This window comes from Colius striatus, chromosome Z (genome assembly GCF_028858725.1).
Source record: "Colius striatus isolate bColStr4 chromosome Z, bColStr4.1.hap1, whole genome shotgun sequence".
In the NCBI taxonomy this organism is placed as follows: domain Eukaryota; kingdom Metazoa; phylum Chordata; class Aves; order Coliiformes; family Coliidae; genus Colius; species Colius striatus.
Genome location: NC_084790.1, coordinates 2172008 through 2192960, shown reverse-complemented (window position 1 = coordinate 2192960; position 20953 = coordinate 2172008). Strand labels below are relative to the sequence as shown.

Below are 20953 nucleotides of genomic sequence, written 5' to 3'. Positions count from 1 at the left end.
ATGCTCTGTCCTGCCCTCTCCAGCCCTGCCTGGCCTCGGACTGGCAGCCCCTCAGCTGCCCAGGAAAAGGCTTGGAATTGTCCAGCTCGCTGGCCCTGAGGTGCCCAGCTGAGTGCCACCATGGAAGGATCCATCCCCGGGGCAGGTACCAGGCTGATTCTCCTCTGCTGCTGTCTCCTGAGCTCTGGCTGGGCTTTGGTAAGTGTGTGGTGCCCTGGGCTCCTCTGCTGCCCTTCTCCTGCCTGGCACTTGTGCCACCTGCACGTGGTCCAGAGCAGGAGTCACCCAGGAGGGCAGAGCCTCTCCCTCCCTGCCCCTCACAGTCCCCCCAGGACCCCTACTCCTTCCTCCTCCAGCCCCCTCAGGACCCCCACTCTGCCCTCTGCCCCTCACAGACCTCCAGGACGCCTATTCCTCCCCCTCACAGCCCCCAGGACCCCTAATCTGCCCTCTGCCCCTCACAGACCCCAGGACCCCTAATCTGCCCTCTGCCCCTCACAGACCCCCTGGATCCCTCTTCCTGCCCCTCACAGGACCCCCAACCCTGCTCTTAACAGTCCCCTGACTGTGCCTTCTACCCCCACCAGCCCCCTCAAGACCCCACTTCTACTCTCTGCCCCTCACAGACCCCCCAGGACCCCCCACTCTGCCCTCTGCCTCTCACAACTCCCAAGGACCCTCATTCCTTCCCTCTGCCCCAGGCTCCCACCTCGGTTTTGTCTTGGCAGGTTGACCCTGATGATGTTCTCACCAAAGAAGAGCAGATCTACCTCTTGGTGGAAGCCAAGGAGAAATGTCAGAGAGATATCAAAGCCCAGCTGGAGAAGATCAAAGGTAGAGACCCCTCTGTGTGTGTGGGTCATGGGGAGTGTAGGTGGGCACATGATGAGGCTCCTGAGGCTTTGTGAGGCTCTGGGCACAATTAGGTGCTAACTAGATCCTCACCCTGATTAGCCAGAGACAGGGGTGATGGTGTGGGGAAGCCAGGGCTGATGGCGTGGGGAAGCCAGGGGTGATGATGTTGGGAGCCAGGGGTGATGGCCTGGGGAAGCCAGAGCTATGCTGTGCCCTATTTGCACCTGTGAGGTGTGTCTTTGCTCTTTGGCCAGACACCAGCTGCCTTCCAGAGTGGGATGGGATTATCTGCTGGCCCAAGGGCTTCCCCAGCCAGGAGGTGTCAGTCCCCTGCCCCGACTACATCTACGACTTCAACCACCAAGGTAAGTGCTGGTACCTGGGCAGGGAGAGCCCTCAGTCCAGTGACAAGCCTGTCCCTGGGGGTCCTTCTGCTGTCACAGTGCCTGCTGCTGCTCCCAGGTCATGCCTACAGGTACTGCAGTGCTGAGGGGACCTGGGCCATGGCTCTCAGCACCAACAAGACCTGGGCCAACTACACTGAATGTGCTCTGCTCTTCTCCTCCGAGAGCCGCAGCCGCCAGAAGGTGACCTGTCCTGGCCAAGGAAAGGGAAAAGGGGTGGGGATGGGCACCAGTGGGAGTAGGGAGCTCTTCCTTCCCTTCCCCCTCCCCAAACAAACCCTCCCTTGCTTTGTGCTCTCACCCTGAGGGCACTGGGCTGGGGAGGGCTGGTGGAGCTCAGCCCTTCTCTTCCAGGAGGTGTTTGACCGCCTGCACCTGATGTACACCGTTGGCTACTCCATCTCCCTGGCCTCCCTCATCGTTGCTGTCTGCATCCTTTCCTATTTCAAGTAAGGAGAAGCCCAAAGCCCCATCCCCACATCAGGGAGAACCATCCCATCCCCTGAGAGTGAGCAGAAACCATGCCCAAAGCTCAGCACAAACATCAGACTGATTCCCCAGAGCCCAAACCACTTGGGCACAACCAGCTCCACCCTGCCCCTGCTGCCATTGCCACCTCCCTTACCCCTAAATCTGCCTTCTGTACCCGTGGCAGGGCTGACACCCTGAGCTCCACCTTCCCTGGGACCACCTTCCCCTTGCCTGAGCCCCAGTGTTAGGAGCTCTCTGGGAGCTGGGCTCATGCCTCACCCCCTTCTCCACAGGCGCCTGCACTGCACACGCAACTACATCCACGTCCACCTCTTCACCTCCTTCATCTGCCGGGCTCTCAGCATCTTCCTCAAGGACATGGTGCTCTACTCAGGCAGTGAGACAAGCAAGATGAGGGAGGAAGACTTCAAAGCAGGAATGAGTCCCTCTCAAAGTCAACGGAGCCACTTGGCAAGTGGGGCGCTGAGAATGGAGCCAGGAGCAAGGGGGAAGGGGATTTGGGGGCCTTGGTGTAAGGGGTTGTGCTTGGGACCCTCCCCAGTGAGGCTTGTGGTTGGGATGTAGATATAGGAGCTTCATCCTTCTTCAGAGGGGATGGAGAACCACAGACAACTCTGCTCCACTCCTCCCCATGCTGGTGCCACAGAGCTGGGCTGAGCTCAAGGGGAAATCCCTCTCCTGTGGGAAAGAGCTGGAGCAGCTGTCCTCAGCAGATGCTGGAACACCCCAGGGGTGCTGTAGCTCCCTGCAAGATGAGGAACATGAGTCACTCTTGGGACACAGCCTGAGTTTGGCTGCCAAAGCCACCAGGGTTTGCTTTCAGGGGACAGCCTGGTGCAGGCACCTTGCTGACCCTACACCCACAGGTTGGCTGCAAGGTGGTGGTGACTCTCTTCCTCTATTTCCTGGCCACCAACCACTACTGGATCCTGGTGGAAGGTCTCTACCTGCACAGCCTGATCTTCATGGCCTTCCTCTCCAACAAGAACTACCTGTGGGTCCTCATCATCATTGGCTGGGGTAAGCACAGACCCCCCCTAGACCTCCAACCCAACGCTGTGGCCACTGAGACCAGCTGGGAGCTGTGGCACCAGCCATGGCTGAGTGGCACCAAGTGCCCAGATAAAGGTGAGGGGATGCAGCCCAACTGCCAGGAACTGCTTTGGGTTGATGATGTGATGCTTCACCCAAGCTCCTCGCTGTGCTTCTGCCTTTTCAGGTCTCCCTGCTGTGTTTGTGTCCATCTGGGCCAGCGTCAGGGCTTCTCTGGCTGATACACAGTACGTAGGTTCCACCCTCTGCCAGTGAAATGCTGCTTGAGAGGGAGCTGGAAGATGGCAAATTTCCTTCCCAGGATGTTCAGGATTCTCCAAGGTGGTTCTTTGCTGCTTTCTCAGGTGCTGGGACCTCAGTGCAGGGAACATGAAGTGGATTTATCAAGTGCCCATCTTGGCCTCCATCGTGGTAAGAATCCTGTGGTTCAATCTCCCACTGGAGGGGAAAAAGGGATCAACTGAGCCCCAGAGCTGTTTGCAGTGGGGTCAGACCCTCAGGCACCCCAGCAAGCAGGGAGGGCCCCTGTGATGCAGAGGGATGTGGGGACACTGGTCCCTCCCCGCTCTGCCCACAGCATCACCCCCACATCCCTGCCTGCAGCTGCTTGTCCTCACCTCAGGAAGCTTCTGGTGTAACCCTGAGGTCTCTCCAGGCACCAAAAGCCTGGTGAGCAGTGTGTGTGTTGGCAGGTGAACTTCTTCCTCTTCCTCAACATCGTGAGGGTGTTGGCCTCCAAGCTCTGGGAGACAACCACAGGGAAGCTGGACCCCAGGCAGCAGTACAGGCGAGTGCTGGCAGCAGCAAACCCAGCCCAGCAGCCCTGGCACAGCTCCCCAGAGAGCTGGGAGACGGCAGCACAGGGGTGGCAGTGGCTGCAGGAACCAGGGAGGGTGGCACAATGATGGCACATGGAGCCAGAAGAGCAGGAACAGGAGTCTGAGCCCCATCCTGCTGCCTTGTCCTGCTGCAAGGGGGCTGCCAGGGCCCAGCAGCTCACAGCTCTCTCCTCTCAGGAAGCTGCTCAAGTCCACACTGGTGCTGATGCCCCTTTTTGGGGTGCATTACGTGGTGTTCATGGCCATGCCCTACACTGATGTCTCTGGGGTGCTGTGGCAGATCCAGATGCATTATGAGATGCTCTTCAACTCCTCTCAGGTAAGTCAGGCTTAGGGCTGCCTGTCTGCTCCAAACCAGCCAGGCCTGGCTCAGGGATTAAGCTCCACCTGTCTCTCTTGGCAGGGTTTCTTTGTGGCTTTTATCTACTGCTTTTGCAATGGGGAGGTAAGTTAGAGATGTGTTGCAGCTTCTGGAGGGTTGGGAGGGAGTTAACCCTGCAGCCCCCAGGCTGAGATACAGGAGGGGAAAAAAGGCTTGGAGACATCCCTCTGAGGAAAGGCAAAGTCAAGGCATTAGGAGGGAAAAGCACAGGGAAGGGAAGAGGGAAGGGCAAAAGCCAGGAGAAAGGGAGAAGGGGGAAAGGGGGAAGAAGGGAGAGGGGAGATGAGAAGGAGAAGGAGAAGGAGAAGGGAAAAGGAGGAGGGAGAAGGGGGAGAGGGAGGAGAAAGGAGAAGGGAGAAGGAGGAGAAAGGAGAACAAAGGGGGAGAAGGGAGGAGAAAGGAGAAGGGAGAAGGAGGAGAAAGGAGAACAAAGGGGGAGAAGGGAGGAGAAAGGAGAAGGGAGAAGGAGGAGAAAGGAGAACAAAGGGGGAGAAGGGAGGAGAAAGGAGAAGGGAGGAGAAAGGAGAAGGGAGGGGAAGGGAGGAGGAGAAAGGAGAAGAAGGAGAAAGGGGAGGAAGAAGGAGAAGGGGGAGAAAGAAGGAGGAGAGAGGAGGAGGAAAAGGGAAAAGGGGGAAGAATGAAAAGGGAGAAGGGAGGTGAAACAGGAGAAAGAGGTGTTCCGGTGTCTCTGTCCCGCAGGTGCAGGCAGAGATCAGGAAAGCCCGTTTCCGGAGGAGCCTGGCGCTGGACCTGAAGCAGAAAGCCCGCGGCAGCAGCGGGGCGGGGAGCTGCACCTCGCAGGGCACCAGCCTCCAGCCCAGCAGCAGCCTCGGCGGCAGCCTGGCAGGGCGAGGGGGCTGCCAGCAGCGGGGGCTGCCCCCGCCCGGCCCCTCCAGCCTCCCCGCGGCCGTGCAGGAGAGGAGGCACAAAGGCTGCGGGGTGGCCACGGTGGGTTTAGCAGCCCTGAGCCAGCCTCACCCCGACCTCACCCAGGAGCTGGAGACCACGCTGTGAGCGGGGTGTTGCCCCACCGTGCCTGGGAAGATGCTGAGCCTCATGCTCTGGGCTTTGTGCCTGGAAGGGCTGGGGCAGGGGGAGCAGCTGGAACAAAGCAGCTCCCCCCTTCCCTCCCAGCCTGGAGGGGCAAAGGGCCCGCTTGCTCTCCCTCCTCCCACCTCCTCAGCCAAGCTCAAACCCTCACTTCCCTCCCCATGCAAGTGGTTGAGTTGAAGTGTCTGTGCGTGCAAAGCCTTGAATCATCACCCCCAGACACCCCTCCCCTGTGCTCAGTCTCCCCTCAGCACTCTGGAGGGCGATCTCAGCTCCAGAGTATACAAAGCCTCCAGCTCCTCCCCCTTCAGCACCAGGCTGTGGGGCTGGCAGAGCCCACAGAGCTGTTCCTGAGGTTGGAAAGGGGGTTACAAAGTGAATAAAGGGATCATCTGTATGTTTTGGTTCCATCCTTGTACTGCATCAGGAGTAGGCACAGCACTGGAGGGCAGTGGGGTGCAAATCACTGCCTGGGGACAGGGGAGGAGGGGAAAGGGGAGAAAGGGGGAAGGGGAAGGAAGGGGAGAAAAGGAAAGGGGGGAAAGGAGCAAAGGCATTCCCAAGGAGCTGGCAGTGCCCAGCCCTGACAACTCAAGAGCACAGGGGAGGGGAGAATTCCCATGAGGGACTGCAGCTGCCAAGGCCATCACCAAGCCCTGGCCCTCAGCACCACACTGATGTGTCCTTTCAATCTCTCCAGGGCTGGAGACTCCCCAGCCTCCCTGGGACAGGGGCTGACAACCCTCTCAGGGAAGAAGTTCTGCCTCAGCTCCAGCCTGCTTCACTCTGGGGACAAGAGGCTGAAGGGCAGGAGCAGGACTCAAAGTTCCTGTCCTTGATTAACTCAGGGCACTTGAGGAGGAGGCAGCCCACCCTCTGCCCCAGGGAGAGCTTTGCTGTCAGGAGGGTTGCTGTGCAAGAGATGGAGGCAGCCCACTGAGGCATCTACCAAAGACCTGTGAGCTGACCTTTAGAGCTCTGCAAGTGCTCAATATTTACTCCTTCAAGCTTCAAGAGGCTGCTGGGAGCTGAGAGGGGTGAGGAATTTCAAGCATCCTGTGGAGAAGCAGAGGGGGTTAAGAAGGAGGAGGAGGAAGCCAAGTCTGTGGCCCAGAGGAGGCCAGTTCCCAGCTGCAGTGAGATGAGCTCCAGGGAGGGAGCAGAGCAGTTTTCCCCCTTTATTTCGGTTTGAAACTTAAACCTTTAATGGTGCAAAGTGATAAAGTGGAATGGAACAGCTTCTGAAGCTCTGACAACCTCTGCCCTGGGAGATACTTGGCCTAGTAGTGAATACACAGAGCTCAAAGCTGCACAAGGAGGTTTCTGGAAGAGAACAGAGAGAGTGAAAGGGGCTCAAACAACCATCTTGGTGTGTTAAATCAAAACCAGCACAGGTGCAAATCACATCACAAGGCTCCAGAGTTGGCATTCCCACTCAAGCCACGAGCTGGGGTGATGTATCCTGGGCTGGATTCTCCTCACTTGGAGGAACACCTTTTCCTCCCAAGGAGCTTTGAAGCTAATGCAACATTTGTAACACAGTTTGGGGTGAAAGACACTGAGGGGAAAGAAAAACCCCCAAGGAAGTCTCTTATCAACCACAATCCATGACTTGGGGTGAAAGGAAGTGCAACAGTTCAGTCTCCAATGGGTCAAATCTCCACCCAGATGCCAGAAAAAGGCAGAAAGTGGAGAACAAAAAGGACATGCCAGAGATTTTTGTCCCAGTAATAAAACATTTACTAGAGCAAGCAGAAAGTAAATGCACAGCTGAGAAAGAAAACATCACAATGTCACAAAAACCCCCTCTGACAGTTACTGATCCTTCTTCTCAGCAGAAACAAAGACAGAGGTGGGTGCTGCCACGTTTCAACAGTTCTTTCCTTCGCCTTCGTGGTGTCAAAAAAAGCCCCAAACCCCAAGAAGTTAAAAAAAAAGGGGGTGACACAGATGATGGGTTGAAAATGGGTCAGGCAAGACTCGACAGTTTTAACTCCACGTGTCCAACACTTGGGCTGTTCCACTCCAAGAAGCTTCTCAGCTTCTCCCTAAAGGTTTCTGAGCAGCAGGTCCCTGAATTGCTGAACAAAGCCTCTTCCTTCACAAAGACAAGAGTTGGCTTTGGTTGGGCTGGATCTACATCTCTTTTCCCTTTTTGTTATGAATTTGGAGAAAGCACTGGAGCCTCTCATAACAGAGGGTTCATAGGCACAGCTTCCACCAGAATGGAGGTGCTAAGGAAAGAAAAGCTTCTTTGAAAGAAAAGAAACCTCCCCCCAAAGCCTAGGGAGTGGGATTGATGTACTGACAAAACAAGGCTGGATGGGGGGGGTCTCTCCTATTAGCTGGGCTGGGAAAGGATCCCTTCAACAGCTCAAAAGGAAACAAAACCCAACGCCAACTGATCCATTCTTGGCTGGGGGAAGGGATATGAAGGGGAACCTGGGGGTCAAATGGTTCAGGGATTGAGTGAGTATGTGGAAGAGATTGGGGAAGAACTCACCAAACTGAACAAACTGTTCCTAAGATCAGTGTTTTAACAGGAGCATCTCTACATGGGCTGGTCCTTAAATGTTGAGTGCTGCTTAAGAAAAGACTATACTGTCACAGCCAAGTTTCTTAACATTCCAGGGATGTCACACCAGCTTCTGTCTTGTCAAGGAGATCTGTTGAAATCCAGCAGAGAGTCACTTGAGCACTGAATGTTTAAAAGCAGAACCCAGGGAGCTTTATCAAAATGATTTCTCTTTACTAAGCGTTGTGTGTACACACTGTTAGACTGAGTCTGTCTGCAGATGGTCTGTCAGGGTTTCCTTCTCCTCCCCCAGTTACCAAAGCCCTCCCCCCCTCCCCCAAGCAATCCTCTGCCAAAAGACACCTCTACCTGCAGATCCCAGGCTGGGAAACGCCAGCTCTTAACTGTCCCACCGGCTCTTCTTCCGCTTCGGGGGCTCTGGGACAGCAAAGCCATCTGTCTTGTCTCGGCTGTTGGCGTCCTTCCTGTTCTCCCCGTTCCTGTTCTCGTTGCTCCTCCCTTCGCTGCTGCTCCTGCTCTCGCCGTCGCTGTTGCGGTTCCCTCCGCCCACATCGGGGAAGTGCCGGCTGTCGCCATGGCGATGGCTGTCGCCGTGCCGGCTCTCTCCGTGGCGATAAGCAGCGTCACTATGGCGACCACCACCTCCTCCTCCTCCTCCTTCCCCGTGGCGCTGCAGGTCGTTGTAGCGGCCACCTCCACCGGCTTCTCCCCGCCGCGGCATCTCGTTGTGCCGACTGTTCCGGGTCTCGGGGTAGCGTTCTCTGACAACCCCTCCACCACCAACCCCGCTGCTTTCCCGACTGTTGGTGCTGCTGCTGGTGGTGTTGAAAGCCTGTCCTCCCACGCTGGGGAAGGTGGGGACACTGCTCAATGTCCCAGTGCTGGTGAAACCAGGGACTCCCTTGGAGACGGGGCCGTCGGGAACGGAGGCGTTTTGCTGAGCCGAACTCGTGGGGACAGAGTTTAAGCTCCCAGCACTTGTCCAGCCACTGGCACCAGCAGCAGAGCTACCAGTCTTTTGATTATTTAAGCTTGCAGCAACAAAATGGCTTTTATACTGGGACTGTTGGAAAGAGAGAGAAAGGAAAACCAAAGAGAGGGTGTTTGGCTCTGTATTGCACCACAGGACGGGTAACACGGGTCTGTGTGGAGGAGTGGGAAGCCCTTAGGTGAAAGAGTTGTTGGAAATAGTCAAGCCTTCACAGGATCACAGGATGCTGGGGCTTGGGGAGCTGCTCCAGCCCAAGCTCTGCTCCCTGCAGAGCTGCTCCAGCCCAAACTCCTGCTACAGCAGGTTCCCCTCGCTCAGGGGGCACAGGAACGTGTCCAGGTGGGGTTGGAAACCTCCTGCGAAGGAGCCTCCACACCCTCCCTGGGCAGCCTGGGCCAGGGCTCCCTCACCTCAGCACCAAAGGACTTTCTCCTCGTGTTCCAGACTGTTCCAGCTTTTATCCATCACCCCTTGTCCTGTCTCTGGCCACCACAGAACAAAGTGTCCCCCCCCATCCTCCTGAGATCCCCACTCAACCTTTTCCAGGCTGAACAGCCCCAGGTCCCACAGCCTTTCCCTCTGAGAGAGACATTCCAGTCCCCTCAGCACCTTGGTGCTCACAAACAAGGGAACACCTCTACTGTGGGGTTAATTTTTACACCAAAGAGAAAGAGTTTCTCTGCTTCCTGTTTCCTTTGATTGCAGTTACACAATTGCTGTTAAACAACCCAAACAGGATCAAGCCCAGGAGAAGAATCCAGAAAGGAAAAAGAGCAAAGAGGCAGCAGGAAACTAAGTCTGGCAAATTAACTTTGAGCAAAAACACATTCAACCCAACCTGCATGTTCATGTTAAGTGCTTTTAAGTAGCTAAGAAACACCCACAACACCCAAACTCACCAGCCCTGACATCAACATGTTAAGGGAAGGAAAAGCAAAAGACTGAATAGCAGTGGTGGCTTTTTCCCCCCCTCTCTGTTATGGCTTTTGTTGTGAAGTGAGAAGTTGGAGCAGCAGGGATCAAACCAACCTGGAAAGCTGCTTTCATTGCTGTCAGCCTGTCTCCCATTGCCCCACTGGACGGTTTGTAGGCCTCGTAGTTACTCATCACACTGTTGTTGTTTCCACGGTCCTGTGTAGAAAGATAAAGCCACCTGGAGTGATTTATCCAACACAGCCCCTCTCAAGTTCAACCCCATTCCCCAGCTCCTCACAGCAGAAGCCAAAGCAAGACAATCAAGACAAAACTCTGAAAGGTTCAGAGCTCCATAAACCTTTGAAAGCAGAGGCCATCCTCCAGCACTAGGACTAGCGAGTAGTCAAGAATCTGCAGATAACTTCTTGGGCATCTCAACGGGGGGGTTTTGCCTGGGTCAGGTTTTGGTAGCAGGGGGAGCTACAGGGGGGGGCTTCTTTAAACAAAGAGCTGCCAGAAGCTTCCCCTGCGGCTGCCAGGGCTGATGCCAGGGCTAAGCTGGACCCACGGCTGCCCCAGGCCTGGCCAGGTAGTGACTGAGGTAACACCTCTGTGATTAATGTGTTGGAGAAGAAGTTGCCGGGCAGTTGCTGAACTGCAGCAGCACCAGGGAGTGAGAGTGTGAGAACATCTCTGCAGACACCAAGGTCAGTGGAGGAGGAGGAGGAGGAGGGAGCTTAGACCCTTGTGCCCTGTGGTGCAGCCCACGGTGAGGCAGCTGTGCCCCTGCAGCCCAGGGAGGCCCCAGGGAGCACAGACCCACTGGCAGCCCGTGGAGGAGCCCACGCCACAGCGGGTGGGTGCCTGAAGGAGGCTGGGACTGCGTGGGAAGCTCACCCTGGAGCCAGCTCCTGGCAGCACCTGGGTGTCTGTGGGCAGAGAGGAGCCCAGGCCAGAGCTGGTTTGCTGTCAGGACTTGGGACCCTGTGAGTCTGTCCCTGAAGGACTGTTCTCCCCGTGCATGACCCACGCTGGGGCAGGGTGTGAGGAGCTGCCCCGTGGCAGGCCCCAGGCTGCAGCAGTTGGTGAGGAGCTGCAGCCCGTGGGAAGGAGCCACGCTGGAGCAGTTGGTGAGGGACTGTCTCCCGTGGGAGGGACCCCACAGTGCAGCAGTGGCAAGTGTGAGGAGGCCTCCCCCTGAGAAGCAGCAGCAGCAAAGTCCATCTGTGGTGAACTCACCCCAACTCCCATCCTCCATGCCATGGGGAGGAGGGAAGGAGAGTCCTGGGCAGAGGGAGGGGTGTGGGAAGTGTTTTAAGATTTGGTTTTATTTGTCATCTCCCTGCTCTGATGGTTCATTAATAAATCAAACCTTTTCTCCCGAAGTTGAGTCTGTTTTGCCCCTGACACTAATTGCTGAGTGATCTCTGTCCTTACCTCAACACACAAACCTCTGAGTCTATTTCTCTCCTCCTGTCCAGTTCAGGAAGGGGAGTGATAAAATGACTTGGTGGGCATCTGACACCCAGCCAGGACTAAACCACCACATCAACTTACAGTATTTTCTGATCCCAGGCCAGGCCGCTCACGGTACCCTAAGCCACCACCACCAATATTCAGCTTCTTGCCTTTTCCTCCTTTGAAACGTGATTTCCTGAACCAAGGATTCTGTACAAAAGGAAGACAAACATTTCTCAACAACAGGGAAGGAGCAGCTTTAGAAATGCAAGTCATGAGGTTCAGAAAAAATGGGATTTTTAAGCATATCAAACCTTGTTCCCATTCCCACCCTGGTTTGGGCTACAGCAGTTTGAAACTAAGCTGCAGATGGGTCTGAAACTGATTTGATGAGCTGAGCTTTTCCCCTTGTTAAAGTTTTGGGGGTTTGCATTGCAATAAAGCCAGGAAAAAGGGCAGTTCCCAATGGTATTCACTTGGGGCTCTGTGCTTACCCATACTTGGGTTTTACTGATTTTTAGCTCATGGCCAGCTAAGTAGAAACGAGGTTCTGCCAGCAAAACTTCCTGCCACGAGCAGTGGCCAGGGAAAGGTAGATCTCCCCTTCCCAGGTTTTTTCAATCATGGTTGTGTGCACCTAGAAGTTTCTTGAAATCTCAAGCAGCCAGTAAGCCAAACCACCCAGCTTCTACAGTCTGAAAGCAGCCTGTGGAGCTCTGCCCCACACTCTGCTCCTTCTGAAAACGCTGCCTCTGTACCCCAGAAACGACATTTACTTCTAGCAGCTAGTGTCCAAGCTGCTTTGGCAAGCCACAAGCATGCTAATCCATCTCTGAATTTAAAAAGCCTTTGTTCTCTTGCACCTACACAAGCAGCAGAAGACAAAAAACACTTCCAAGAGCTGATGGGTACAGGGGTACAAGCACAATTGCTTCAGCTGTCACACCTATAGATAGCAAACCTCCCATGCAGCACTGTCAAGCAAGAGGTAATGATCAAGCAGCAACCACTTCACAGAGTGAAAGCCCCTGTAATTAATTTTCTAGTTTAGCTTTCAACTAAGCTCCATTTCCCAGATGCCTGCCAGAAATGTGCATCAGAACTATGTGGTTGTAATGAGATACAGGAGTTGGAGTGCTCTGCTGGCACCAACCAGCATACAGCTCCTCTCCCAAAATAGATTACACACTGCACTCCAAAACCTTCATGTCTTCATGGATTCTTTCAAAGGTCATGAAAAACCACTAGAAAGCCAACTTAAAAAGCAAGGGTCATTGCTATCACATGATGGAGTCACAAAGGAGCTGCCGAGCTCTTGATCACGGAAGGAGCCTCCCTCTGCTCAAGGGTTGTTTGTTCATACCTGCATTGCTAGATCCAACAGCTCTTTGGAAACATGTTGATTAGCACCTTCCAAATTTCTGACAAGATCACCAGCAAAGTTACTGTCTTTGGGAGTCAGTAGAGTGTAGGCAACTCCCTTCTCTCCAGCTCTGCCCGTGCGACCGATTCGATGGGTGTGAGTATCGATGTCCCGAGCCACGTCGTAATTGATGACGGTCTTAATGGAAGGAATATCCAACCCACGAGCTGGAACAGAGAGCAACACAGTGCTAACTGTGATTATCCCAAATTAACTCCAACCAATCCCATTCGTGCCAGCACACAAGAGGAATTTCCACCCCAGCTGATGCCCTTTGGTGGAGAAAACTCCAAAGCGTAGCAATATCTCCTGCAGTAGTACGAGTTACACCAATCCCCAAGTTCCCAGGACAGGAGATGGAAGAGATCTCTTTAAATGCCTGTTCTCCCGAGGAAAGAGGACACTAAAGATCAGCTGTTAACATCTGGGTACAAAAAGCAGTTCAAGAGAAGGCTTTGAGTGTGTCCATCTCCCCTTCGTATCAGCGTGCTTCATGTATTGGCTGATTAGCAACTACTGGAAGAACCAGTTTCTTTGCTTTGTGGATGGTGAAAAGTATCTTATCAGGCTGTCAGTTCAAAAATGAAATCCCTTGCTAACACTTGTGTGCTTCTGAATGAAACCTGGCAGGGAGGATTTTACACCCAACCTCGTCATCCGCTGCGTGCTGCTCCTTAGCACATCCCATACCTGCAACATCGGTAGCTACTAATATGGGGATCCCCTTTTTCTTAAACTCTGAGATGACTTTATTCCTCTCGCTCTGGTCCATGTCACCATGAAGCAAGCCCAGGTTATGATCTTCCTGTTTGAGGTTGTTGGCCAACTCCTCTGCGTTTGCCTTCTTGGTGACGAAGAGGAGAACGCTGCCAGAAGAAGTGAATTCCACCAGGCGTCGGGTCAACCAGTTCCACTTGCTGGGGCCAGAGGGGAAGATCTCCACGATCTGAGTAACATCTTCGTTTGCCTGAAGGAGAGAAATGAGATAATCACAGAATGGTGGGGGCTGGAAGGGAGCTTCAGAGCTCATCCAGTGCAACCCCCCTGCAGAAGCAGCTCCCACCTAGATCAGGGAGCACAGGAATGTGTCCAGGTGGGGCTTGAAGAGCTCCAAGGAAGGAGCCTCCACACCCTCCCTGGGCAGCCTGGGCCAGGGCTCCCTCACCCCAACACTCAAACAGTTTCTCCTTGTATTTCACTGGAACTGTTTGTGTTCCAGCTTCATCCCATCACCCCTTGTCCTGTTGCCAGACACTATTGAAAAAGTGCTGCCCCATCCTCCTGACACCCACCAGTGAGATCTTGGTCACTATGGATGAGCTCCCCCCTCAGTCTCCTCTTGTCCAGCCTGAGCAGCCCCAGGGCCCACAGCCTTTCCTCAGCAGGAACATGCTCCAGTGCCCTGAGCATCTTGCTGGCCCTGTGCTGGCCTCTCTGCAGCACTTCCCTGTCCCTCTGCAGCTGGGGAGCCCACAACTGGCCCCAGGACTCCAGATGAGGCCTCAGCACACGTGGCAGAGCAGAGCAAAGGGGAGCAGAAGCTCCCTGGCCCTGCTGCTGGATCCACACTCTGCTGGATGCCCCCAGGCTGCCATTGGCTTCTTGCCCACCAGGCCACGTTGCTGCTCATGGGCAGTTGATTCTCCCCCAGCAGTGCCAGATCTGTCTCCTGGAGCTGCTCTCCAGCAGCTCACCCCCAGCCTGGGCTGCTGCAGGGGCTTGTTCCTCCCCAGCTGCAGGACTCCGCCCTTGCCCTTGCTGAACCTCAGCAGGTTCCTCTGTGCCTAACTCTCAAGCCAAGAGGAACCTGCTGAGGTTCAACAAGGGCAGAATCCTGCAGCTGGGGAGGAACAAGCCCCTGCAGCAGCACAGGCTGGGGGTGACCTGCTGGAGAGCAGCTCCAGGAGACAGACCTGGCACTGCTGGGTGATAACAAACTCAACATAGCCAAGGATGGAAAGGACAGGATGGCCCATACACACAAGCGGGCAGAATAAAAGCAGGAATTGAAGCTCTTGTCTCACTGCTGACAGTGCAGAAAAGTATTTTGCTTTCACACACTGCAGTATTAATTACTTCAAGGGTGATGGCTCTCATAGATCATTTAGATCGGAGACTAGCTGTGATTTCAGCTGGGAAAGCTGTTGCTTTAAAGTGAAACTTAAGAAAAAGAGTATCCCAGAGGGAAAGACCTTCAGGTAGCTGTTGATTTTAATGGTTATGAGGGGGACACTTCCCACTCCTGATTGAAAAGAACAATGAAAATGCAGAGAACTGATGAAAAGGAGGATGTTCCAAAGGCACTGTGTGGAACTTCTCACCAGTTTCCACATAGGATAAGCAAAGCTCCTTCACAGCAAGTGTAATCTGCTCACTCCCCTGACTTACTAACCAAATCCTTAGTTCAGCTGCTACTGTCAAGTCTAGAATCAACATTCCCACGTCCAGCCCAAGTTTCAAATCCTTCATTGCAAAAGCTGTGATGATTTTCTAGTTCTGAGTCAAAACAAAGGGGGATTGATTCAGCCTAATAAAAAGAAATCAGCCACCACTGCACTTGTTTCTCCCTCATGGCTGGAATAAATAAAGCTCAAAGAACAAACCTACAACGTTAACTGCTTTGGGTGAAGTAGAAAGTATTCCTTTTTAAGTCTAAATGACAACTACTGGAGTTTAACTTCAATTTCAGACCCCAGAAAGGTTGATTTTTGTGACTGGGTTTGAAGTGAAGTGGAATTACCTCTCCAATGTCTCCCTGCACGACTCGAATCGGGTCGATGAGAATATCTCGGGCCAATTTCTCGATCTTCTTACGGAAAGTGGCACTGAACAAGAGGGCTACAAGAGAAACACAATGTGAACTGTGGTACTGAACAAGGGGCCTAAGGGAAAAACACAATGTGAACTGCTTGGGGGGGGAAAGCAATCCCTTTCTTCTTGGGTTTTATGAAGCAGGGAAGTGGAGAAGTGTGTCAGGTGTCAGTGAAGTGAAGCCACAGTCTGTTTTACTGGCTCCAATGAAAAGAATCAATCACACTAGTAGGTCTCAAACTGGAAACACATTTCAAACCACCTGAAAGGAAGATGTTGCTAATAGGTGGCACTGCTCTGATGGGATGAACACAAGGGCTGGATGCCCCACACTTCACAAGTGCTCTCTCCCATGGACAATACCACTAGTGGGCTTTTGGGAAGGTCTTACTGAGTGGCTCTGTCAAAAAGAGGAAATCCAGTCTCTCTTGAATTAGTAACCTGCCCCAGAGCCAACCCCCTTTGACTCCCAGCTTAGTTGGAAACAAGCTTGGACTTACTTTGTCTGTCGGGACGTACGTGGCTTGCAATTGATCTGACCTGATATTCTGGAAAGGAAAATGTCCTCATCAAGATTTTATGCTCATTATTTAGTAAAAGAACTTCAAATACAACTTGATTCCTTTATGTAAACAACTAACCATCAAGTGAACAACTGCCTCTCCCTTGCTATTAAACCGTACTGACTTCCAAGTGCTCTTTGCTGCACAACAAACCTTCTTTTGCTCTACAAAGAAACCTGTGGAAGTTCCTTAAGCAAAACAAATCCCAGCAGAATCTGTGCACAACCTAGATATCTACAGTGCCTCCTTGCCTTTGTGCTACTATAGTACTCAAATCTTGTCTCCCATGACTCTTGAATGACCAACCCTCTTCCAAGCACACAGTGCTTTCAGCACCATTAGTTTGTAAACACAGAATCAAAGCACAGAAGTGGTTTCCCCAGTTCAACAACTCTAAGACTAAAAAAATCGGGTTTTCTGGACTTCCCAACATCAACAGGACTTGGCTGATCTCTTTTTTAGTAACAGATATTAGACCTTTCAATAGGATTTTTGGCTATCAAGTATTGGCTTGATGTCCTTTTCAACTATAGGAAGTTAAAGGGGTTATGAGCAGTCCTACTAAGCTGGGAACTGGATACCAGAAGAGTGAGATTTGCTCATGACATACCAAAACCCATGTCAAACATTCTGTCAGCTTCATCAAACACTAAGTAAGTGACTCTCTGAAGGTTTGTAGCTTTCTTCTTCACGTGATCGATCAAACGACCCTAGGTAAAGAAAGGATCCATTTAGACACTGACATTTTAAATGAGAACTGGCAACTTAATGCCACTACTTTCGGCAAGTGAGTTCTTCATACTTGATATTCTTACCTAATACCCCAAGAAATAGCCACAATCAAACATTCTCCACCCACTAGATGCTCAGTTTTCCCCAAGTTTGCACCTAGTTTTTTGCCAGTTGGACAGTGGGGCTCGTTTAAATCACTGCTTCAGCATCAACACCCATCCTCATTCAATGATCCAACCCTTCAGTACCACTGGCACAGGCTCTGTGCTGCTTCAGGAAGATGGTACTATGTATTTGGGGAACTTTCTACATGAATTTAAGGCTCAGCCATCAAAAGCTGACACAGATTCACCGAGTCACAGAATCTCAAAGGTTGGAAGGGACCTGGAAAGCTCATCCAGTGCAACGCCCCTGCCAGAGCAGCACCACCTGGAGCAGGGCACACAGGAACTCATCCAGATGGCTTTGGAATGGCTCCAGAGAAGGAGCCTCCACAGCCCATCTGGGCAGCCCCTGCCAGTGCTCCCTCACCTCAGCAGGGAACAAATCCTGCCTTGTGTTGCTTTGGAACCTCTTCTGTTGCAGCTTGTCCCCATTGCCCCTTGTGCTGTCACTGGCCATCCCTGAGCACAGCCTGGCTCCAGCCTCCTCACACCCACCCTTGATGCATTTGGAACATGAATGAGCTCACCCCTCAGGCTCCTCTTCTCCCAGCTGCAGAGCCCCAGCTCCCTCAGCCTTTCAGCACAAGGGAGATGCTCCACTCCCTTCAGCATCTCTGTGGCCCTGCACTCAACTCTCTCCAGCAGCTCCCTGTCCTTCTGCAACTGAGGGGCCCAGCACTGGCCACAATCTTCCAGCTGCAGGCTCAGCAGGGCAGAGCAGAGGGGGAGCAGAAGCTCTCTGCACCTCCTGCCCACAGCCCTTCTCATCCAGCCCAGGCTGCCATTGGCCTTCTTGGCCACGAGGCCACGTTGCTGGCTCCTGCTCATGCTGCTGCCCACCAGCACCCCCAGCTCCCTTTCCCCTGCCCTGCTCTCTAACACTTCATTCCCCAGCCTGTGCTGCTACATGGGCTTGTTCTTTCCCAGATGCCAGACTCTGCACTTGCCCTTGCTGAATGTCATTGGATGTCTCTCTGCCCAAGCCTGCAGCCTGTGCAGGGCTGGTTGAATGGCAGCACAGCCTCTGGGGTGTCAGCCACTGCCCCCAGTTCAGTATTATCAGCAAACTTGCTGCCAATGCCTCTGCTCCCTCAGCAAAGTCATTAATGAATAGATTGACCAGTAACTGGTACTGTCCAGCAGCAAGCCCTGAGGGACTCCACTGGACACAGGCCTCCAACCAGACGCTGCCCCATTGATCAGAACTCTCTGCCTTCTTCCCTTCAACCAGTTCACAACCCACCTCACTCCCTGACAATCCAGCCCACAGTCTCTCATTTTTGCTGTGAGGATGCTGTAGCAGAGGGTGTGAAATGCTTTACTGAAATCCAGACAAACCACATCCAGTGCACTACGACCATCCATGCACCTGGTTACATCTTCAGAAAAGGCTGTCAGGTTGGGCAAACATGACTTTCCCTTTGGTAAAACCATACTGACTGCTCCTAATGACCCCCTTGTCACTTGCTACTCTGTCTTCAATTGGAGTTCATACCTGATCTATTTCAATTTCTTAGGGGAGAAGAACAATCCCACCATATTTGCTCTCAACATCTGACCCCGTGTGAAGAAATCAGGTTTCAGCAATTAAAGAACCAATTCTGTATCGTCAGATACTAAAAAATCTGCCTTCACTTCAGTTAAGCCTCATAAAAAAATTGTGCTATGTGCATAAATGTACTTACTGGTGTGCAGACGACTATCTCTGCCCCCTCCTGCAGGGCTTTGGCTTGCTCCCACATGCTTCCTCCTCCATAGACAGCTACAGAGCGCAGGTTATAGGCCTTCCCAAAGCGTTTACATTCCGAATGGATCTGAGAGTTTGAAACAAAGCACATCCCAGGTCACATCAGACACATCAGACTGAGACTCTCTAAGTTTCAGATATCACAGAATCACAAGGGTTGGAAGGCACACTGAAAGCTCATCCAGTGCAACCCCCTGCCAGAGCAGCACCACCTAGAGCAGGGCACACAGGGACTCATCCAGCTGGGTTTGGGATGGCTCCAGACAAGGAGCCTCCACAGCCCATCTGGGCAGCCCCTGCCAGTGCTCCCTCACCTCAACAGGGAACAAACTCTGCCTTGTGTTGCTTTGGAACCTCTTCTGTTGCAGCTTGTCCCCATTGCCCCTTGTCCTGCCATTGGCCATCCCTGAGCACAGCCTGGCTCCAGCCTCCTCACACCCAGCCTTGATGCATTTGGAACATGAATGAGCTCACCCCTCAGGCTCCTCTTCTCCCAGCTGCAGAGCCCCAGCTCCCTCAGCCTTTCAGCACAAGGCAGATGCTCCACTCCCTTCAGCATCTCTGTGGCCCTGCACTCAACTCTCTCCAGCAGCTCCCTGTCCTTCTGCAACTGAGGGGCCCAGCACTGGCCACCATCTTCCAGCTGCAGGCTCAGGAGGGCAGAGCAGAGGGGGAGCAGAAGCTCTCTGCACCTCCTGCCCACAGCCCTTCTCATCCAGCCCAGGCTGCCATTGGCCTTCTTGGTCACGAGGCCACGTTGCTGGCTCCTGCTCATGCTGCTGCCCAGCAGCACCCCCAGCTCCCTTTCCCCTGCCCTGCTCTCTAACACTTCATTCCCCAGCCTGTGCTGCTACATGGGCTTGTTCTTTCCCAGATGCCAGACTCTGCACTTGCCCTTGCTGAATGTCATTCGATGTCTCTCTGCCCAAGCCTGCAGCCTGTGCAGGGCTGGCTGAATGGCAGCACAGCCTCTGGGGTGGCAGCCACTGCCCCCAGTTCAGTATCATCAGCAAACTTGCTGCCAGTGCCTCTGCTCCCTCAGCAAGGTCATTAATGAATAGATTGACCACCACCAGTCCCAGCACCAACTCCTGAGGAAACACAGCTCCTGAAACCAACTTTGCAGCTAATTAATTGAATGAAATGATATCAGAAATCCTCAGGGCTGAAGAACTTCAATACTTGTGGATAATGTTCTAATCATCTGAGAAACATCTTTAAGAATCCAACCCTAACTGAACCTTTTACACATCCAGTTTGTGGCAATGCATCCAAAGTTTCCTCAAATGCTTAAAAACAATGTGGCAGCACTGTGTAAAAATGGATCATTTCAGCTTTGTCCCAATCCCTCACTAAAGTGAAGTGTAGGAGAGAATTGTGAGTGTGTATTGCAGGCACTCTAAGTTGACACTGAGGCTCCCTGAGAGTATCTGCCCAGCATTTTGTTGTCTGTAAGAACACTGTATGGTATGGATGTGTTTAATGTACATCTTACCTGTTGGCAAAGCTCTCTGGTGGGACAGACAATCACTGCAATGGGACCATCCCCTGGTTCAAGCTCTTTTTGATCCATGATGTGAATCAGCATGGGCCAGATGAAGGCTGCTGTTTTTCCACTTCCAGTTTTAGCTATCCCAATCATGTCTCTGCCACTTAATGCAACTGGAACACCCTAAAAACAAGGAAGAAACAACTACCACGTTATGACTGTTAGTGTCCTGTATGAAATCAGTGTCTGAACTCAGCTGCAACATCCCAAGTGCATATTTACATGTACACAAACACATCTTGTCCACATGGAAGAACACTAAAAGCAAATCCTTTGAGCCTTTTCTTTGTGTAGCCATTCTGAGAGCTGAAGTCCCTCAGCTGCTCTTTGCAAACAGAATGGACTAAGGTCCTAATAAACATGCCTTGGACAAAGCACCATGTTCATTTTGTCACACCTCAAGAAAAGTGGAGTCGATTATAATCACATTTTCCTAGCAAAAAAACAGAGTATTCTTCTCCTTGGCAGCTCTATACAGGAAATTGGAGTTGTACACAGACTAGTAGCTCTCTCTAGATGGTAAGAGAAGTAACAACACTCACCTGACATTGTATGGGAGTGGGCTGGGTATACTCAGATTTCCTAATTTGATGCATAAGTTGCTCATCAAAACCAAAATGAGCAAAACTACTGCCAGGCCTTGGAGGAGCAGCACCAGAAACCTTAGAAACACAAACATTCATCATCAGTGAGAGAGAAACAAAGAGCAATCTGTACAAAAGCATAAAAAAGGTCTTTCTGCATCTGAAAATGGCTTTTTGAAGAAGTTTAAATAGGTGCAGATTCCAAATGGGTTGTGTAAATAGGCCTCTCAGGCGTAAAAATGTCGGTAAACTGTCAATCAACAGAAGCCACTAAACATCATGTCTACCTCCTGGCACAATCCGGCTTCTTCCTCAAATGATTCCCTTCATAGAACAGTCACCCCACTGACATGTCACAAAAGGCAAAGAACTAATTCCTGCAGCCACTTCCAGTTTCAGCTCTTA

General features: G+C 52.6%; 2 protein-coding genes across 5 annotated transcripts in view; one reads left to right on the top strand and one right to left on the bottom strand.

Moving 5' to 3' along the window:
• Positions 1-120: 120 nt before the first annotated feature.
• On the top strand, positions 121-5039 carry LOC104562694 (parathyroid hormone/parathyroid hormone-related peptide receptor). The gene is made up of 13 exons (XM_062017533.1): positions 121-198; positions 729-834; positions 1110-1220; positions 1318-1442; positions 1614-1708; positions 2024-2201; positions 2618-2771; positions 2971-3031; positions 3149-3215; positions 3497-3595; positions 3825-3962; positions 4047-4088; positions 4725-5039. The coding sequence occupies exons 1-13, from the start codon at positions 121-123 to the stop codon at positions 5037-5039; spliced, it is 1569 nt and encodes a 522-aa protein (XP_061873517.1).
• Positions 5040-6791: 1752 nt separating this feature from the next.
• LOC133628703 (ATP-dependent RNA helicase DDX42) overlaps positions 6792-20953 on the bottom strand; it is a 21386-nt gene continuing 7224 nt past the window's right edge. For 3 of the 4 annotated variants that reach the window (XM_062017260.1, XM_062017261.1, XM_062017262.1), the window contains exons 8-19: positions 20507-20626; positions 19911-20087; positions 18354-18482; positions 16383-16482; positions 15710-15757; positions 15139-15236; positions 13089-13365; positions 12339-12565; positions 11075-11185; positions 9632-9733; positions 7960-8674; positions 6792-7741 (exon numbers count right to left, since the gene is read on the bottom strand). In XM_062017260.1, the coding sequence (XP_061873244.1) occupies positions 7991-8674; positions 9632-9733; positions 11075-11185; positions 12339-12565; positions 13089-13365; positions 15139-15236; positions 15710-15757; positions 16383-16482; positions 18354-18482; positions 19911-20087; positions 20507-20626 (2073 nt within the window). In that variant the 3' untranslated portion in view covers positions 6792-7741; positions 7960-7990. The remainder of the gene's footprint in view (positions 7742-7959; positions 8675-9631; positions 9734-11074; positions 11186-12338; positions 12566-13088; positions 13366-15138; positions 15237-15709; positions 15758-16382; positions 16483-18353; positions 18483-19910; positions 20088-20506; positions 20627-20953) is intronic. The other variant, XR_009820800.1, reaches the window with a different exon arrangement.